This window comes from Mus pahari, chromosome 3 (assembly GCF_900095145.1).
Source record: "Mus pahari chromosome 3, PAHARI_EIJ_v1.1, whole genome shotgun sequence".
Taxonomy (NCBI): domain Eukaryota; kingdom Metazoa; phylum Chordata; class Mammalia; order Rodentia; family Muridae; genus Mus; species Mus pahari.
Window position 1 is genome coordinate 11,442,286 of NC_034592.1, and position 4,714 is coordinate 11,446,999.

The 4,714-nt window shown below is 42.5% G+C and overlaps 1 protein-coding gene across 1 annotated transcript in view; it reads left to right on the forward strand.

Annotated features, from left to right (window-relative positions):
- The first annotated feature begins 1,152 nt into the window (after nt 1-1,152).
- Nucleotides 1,153-4,714, forward strand: part of Il1rn (interleukin 1 receptor antagonist) — a 19,366-nt gene continuing 15,804 nt past the window's right edge. Inside the window, exon 1 of the mRNA XM_021194073.1 lies at nt 1,153-1,290. Within this exon, the coding sequence (XP_021049732.1) occupies nt 1,281-1,290 (10 nt within the window). The 5' untranslated portion in view covers nt 1,153-1,280. The remainder of the gene's footprint in view (nt 1,291-4,714) is intronic.

Here is a 4,714-nt window from a genome sequence, read left to right on the forward strand (position 1 = left end):
CCAATCAGCAGAGACAGACTTGCAGGTGGCAAGATTGCAAGCAGCATTATGTCTGCCTGCCTTCTCCTTCATCTCTGTATTATGACATTTCCTGGAGCAAGGCCTAGTTTTAAGTGAGCACAATTTATAAACCATTTTATGGTCTGCATATCAGTCTAAGGCTGGGCAGGGAGTGTAGGCTTTTTTGCTTTGGTTAAAGTAAGGCCTAGAGGGGAAAATGACATGTCCAGACTTTCTCAGTTACTTTCATCCTGAAGCTCGGCCCCAGGGATCACAGGTTGCTGTTACCCACCTATCAGCCTAATGGTTGCTAAGCACACAAGAGTTGTTCACTCCTTGGTGGGAGGGCACAGAGGCAGGAAGCCAGAGCAAGTTGGTTCTGAGCTACAGAGGAAGAGGAGTCAGAGAATTGAGAACTTCCAGAGAAAGTTGAGAGTGCTCTGGCCTTCTGGAGTCAGTCTTGCCTGTGGTACATTGGTGAAATGCAAGCATACTTGGAAAAGGGGTAAACCTCTAAGTGATGCTGTGATCACATACAGTAGTAGTTAGCATAATGCTCAGATCGTTAACTGTCCCATCCCCAGTCCTCTTCCTTGCTGTTTCCTGTGGTTGCAACATGCTTTCCCTTTCCCAGCTCAAATGCCACCATTCTCCAAGAGGTCTCCCTGGTTACCTTCTAAGATATCTGCCTGGGTACCTCATAGACATGTCATGCATTTGATTCCTCCTGTGACCCTTACCCCCATAGAGAATTAGCTTATTTTATTCTTTCCCTCTCCACTTTCTTTCATTAGAACACAAGTGGCCTTTGTTTGGCTTGCAACTGGTGTTTGTGAGAGCACTTGTAAGTACCAGAGGCAGGACTAAGTCAGGATGTGTCTTAAACAAATTTATGCACACATAATGGTCTCGAAACAGCTGGGTTTGGGATGATACAAAGGTCCCACCTCATAAATCCAGCTCCTTTCCATGTGACCTACAGGTTTACATAAATAAGAACCAGTTTGGCTTCTGCTAGACTGAGTCACCCCTCTGGAAGCTGGGCCTGGCTTTGCTTCAGTCATCAGCAACCAACCTCCTAGGGCTGTCTGGCCTGTGTAGGAGTATGGGAGTGGCCAGCTCCTCCCTTTTATTATGCTTAGGTGGGAAGGAGGGGCAGTTCCACCCTGGGAAGGTCTGTGCCATAGACGCTGCCTGGGTGCTCCTTTATACACAGCAAGTCTCTCTGGAGTGAGACATTGGAAGGCAGTAGAAGACCTGGTGTCCTGTTTAGCTCCCCGATGGCTTCAGGTAAGGTCTTTGAGGTCATATGAAAAATAGGGGAGTAATTGTTCACCACTTGTGTTGACTCAATGCTCAATGTCAGAGGCATGGAGCACTAGGCTATCAGGAAAATCTGGCCAATGGGAAGCCACAGAATCCCAGGAAACTACCTAGATATGCTGGGGCAGAGGGGGTGTGGCCGATATGAGAAAAGTCATCATTGAATGGTGTTGGCCATTCTCCACTGTTTATGAAAACAAGAAATAGATGAAATGTCTCTATAAGATGGCGGAAAGAAGTATGTGTGTAATGAAAACTGCTGATAGAAAGTCATCTGTGCCAAGGTTGAAGTGTATTAGAGAAAGATAGAGTCTGCAGAGGCTTAACAGATTGGCACTAGGCAACATGTTTGCCATAGAGAATATAGGCTCAGGTGGACATTCTTAAAGGAAAAGCCAAATATTATCTGTGCTATTACCTGGTCCTTCCAGAACCAGTCAGAATCAGACACATAAATGTTACATGCTGGTGAGCATGAATTGGGTTGAATTCAGGAACCAGTGCAAGTAAACACAATATAGACACCACAGTCTCTGAAAGAAAGAATCAGAAACACCATCAAAAGCCAAAGAGATGGGAGCTTCCAATTGTGACCAAGCAGAAACCATGGCTCTAAGAATGGAGAAGTTAAGCATGTGACTTGATGGGGGCCTTGCAGAGTAAGGACAGGAGCAAGGGTGTACCATGTGCCTCTCTGGGACTTTACAGTCTCTCTCCATGGAGTCTGGCTTCTTGCCTCACAGATGATGCTTGTAAAGGAAGGAAGAAAGAGAAGGAGAAAGAAATAGCAATGGGAAGTATAAATCCTGTTTAGGACCCACATCTGAAGATAGTTTAAGAATGCTAGACACTAACACTGTCTTAAGATAAATGGCTTAACTTGAAATGAATCAATGGTGGATGTGATTCTTTTATTTACTATGGTCTCTTCCTGGGTGAGAAGTTCATTTTTGGCTTTTGTATATATTTCAGTTATCTATTTGTCTCTCTGTCTGTCTGTCTTCTTTATCATCTATGAATTTGTCTATCATCTAAACTGCATACCATCTATCAAAATGGATCGTACCTTTACCAATAATAACAAGCTAAATTAGCAAGTGACAGTCAATAAGTCAATGTGTTTGCAATTTGTGGCACCATCCACCAGGATTTACAGTTTAGAGTGACCAATCATGGTAGATTTTCAAAGACTGAGGTGCTCACTGAGGTATAGCATGTTCAGTAATGAAGCTAAAGTAGCCTTTGACAAAGCAAGGTAGCTTGCCATCCTACTCCATAGCCAAGTAAAATGGCTTTCATTAGAACCTACACAAAGGTTTTAATCATTTGCCTTACATTCCACATGCTTTTCCATATTTGCAAGCAGTTATGAACTATATGAGCCAGAGCCAAAAATTAAAATCATATGTAAAGGTCTTGCTCTTGTTGACCTTACAATGAAGCAAATAAGGTAAACACCTGTGGCACTATGTCGTATGGGAAAGAACAAAAAACAGAATTTAAACCTTGCCTTAGACAGCATCTAAAGGAAATGCAGTCTTTCTGGGCCTTGAGGTTTTTTCTGCAAGCTATCCAGGTTCATTCCCATCATGAAAGTATGTTCTATGATGTCCACCTTACACAGAGTAGATTGGAATGAAGAGAGTAGTACAAGACGGGTATCACTCAGTGGCACTATACTACCTGTGGAAGTTTGAATGAGAAATGTTCTCTATAAATGCTTGGACATTGGACCGTTTGGTGCCCAGTTGGTGGGCTGTCTGGGGAGTTTAGGAGATGCAGCCTTGCTTGAGGAGAACATTACAGTGGGTGGGACTGTTTAACACCTCAGTCGACTTCCAGTTCATTTCTGCTTTGTGTCTGTGGTTGAACATGTGAACTCCCAGTTGCCGGCTCCAGCCATATAAACTCTTTTTTTTTCTATAAGTTTCTTCAAATTATGGTGTTTTATCACTGCAGCATAAAAGTAGCGAATGAGAAAACAGAGGTGGGCACAGCCAATGACAGCACAGCTGTGCCCTCTCTCAGAATTCCTGTCCATCTCCATCTTCTCTGCCTTGTGAAGTTAACCATAAGAGAAAAGAGTCAGCATGTACCTCTGAAAGTGTAATAACTATACAAACGATGACATTCAGAGCCAATCCATATCACCCACGCACCATGGAATTAAAAGCCGTCTATGAAGATTTAACCTCAGAAAGGATTGAGGGAGGACTTCCTATCTGGATCTGGGAAGAAATTAAGCCTCTTGAAAAGCACTGATCCACAATTGTTGGTTTATGCCCTGTCTCCTGAATGACCTTTACCAGCCGTGGGAGTATACATGGTCACCTTGACATCAGAGAGCTAGAAGGCTAAAGCTTAGGGAGAGAGGGCCAGGAGCACAGATGTTTCCCTGGGGAGCTTCCAGCAAGGTGTATAATTAAGATGAGCTCAAATGCCTGACATGATTAGGAAGGATCAGATGGACCAAAAAAAAAAAAAAAAAAAAAATCAGGCTATACCATCAGGTGTTCTTTTCCCCCTACTTCCTCTCATATTTATGTATATTTAGTATATTTATGCATGACTTGGAAGGAACAACTTTGGACCACTGTTTTAGTAAGAATTAGCAAAGTTAGGATAATATTGTCACAACTGTGTGGGTTATACCTCACAGCTAAGCTATTCGAGAGTTGGCTAGAGATTATGAGATGATTTTGTTACAACTTTGAGTCCATACTTATTCACCCAAGGCCAAATGTACGCATCTCACAAATGGTGCCTAGTGGCACAAGCTCAGTTCCAACAGGCAGGGGCAATGCTAACATCAGTATTCATTAAAGTTTTCTGGAAATATATATTCAAAAGCTTAAGTCGAAGTGGATCAAGGACCTCCACATAAAACCAGAGACACTGAAACTTATAGAGGAGAAAGTGAGGAAGAGCCTTGAACATATGGGCACAGGGGAAATTTTCTTGAATAGAACACCAATGGCTTGTGCTGTAANATCGAGAATCGACAAATGGGACCTCATAAAATTGCCCAGCTTCTGAAAGGCAAAGGACACTGTCAATAAGACAAAAAGGTAACCAACAGATTGGGAAAAGATATTTACCAATCCTAAATTCAATAGAGGGCTAATATCCAATATATATAAAGAACTCAAGAAGTTAGACTCCAGAGAGCCAAATAACCCTATTAAAAATGGGGTACAGAGCTAAACAAAGAATTCTCAACTGAGGAATACCAAATGGCTGAGAAGCACCTAAAACAATGTTCAACATCCTTTGTCATCAGGGAAATGCAAATCATAACAAACCTGAGATTCCACCTCACATCAGTCTGAATTGCTAAGATCAAAAACTCAGGTGACAGCAGATGCTGGTGAGGATGTGGAGAAAGAGGAAC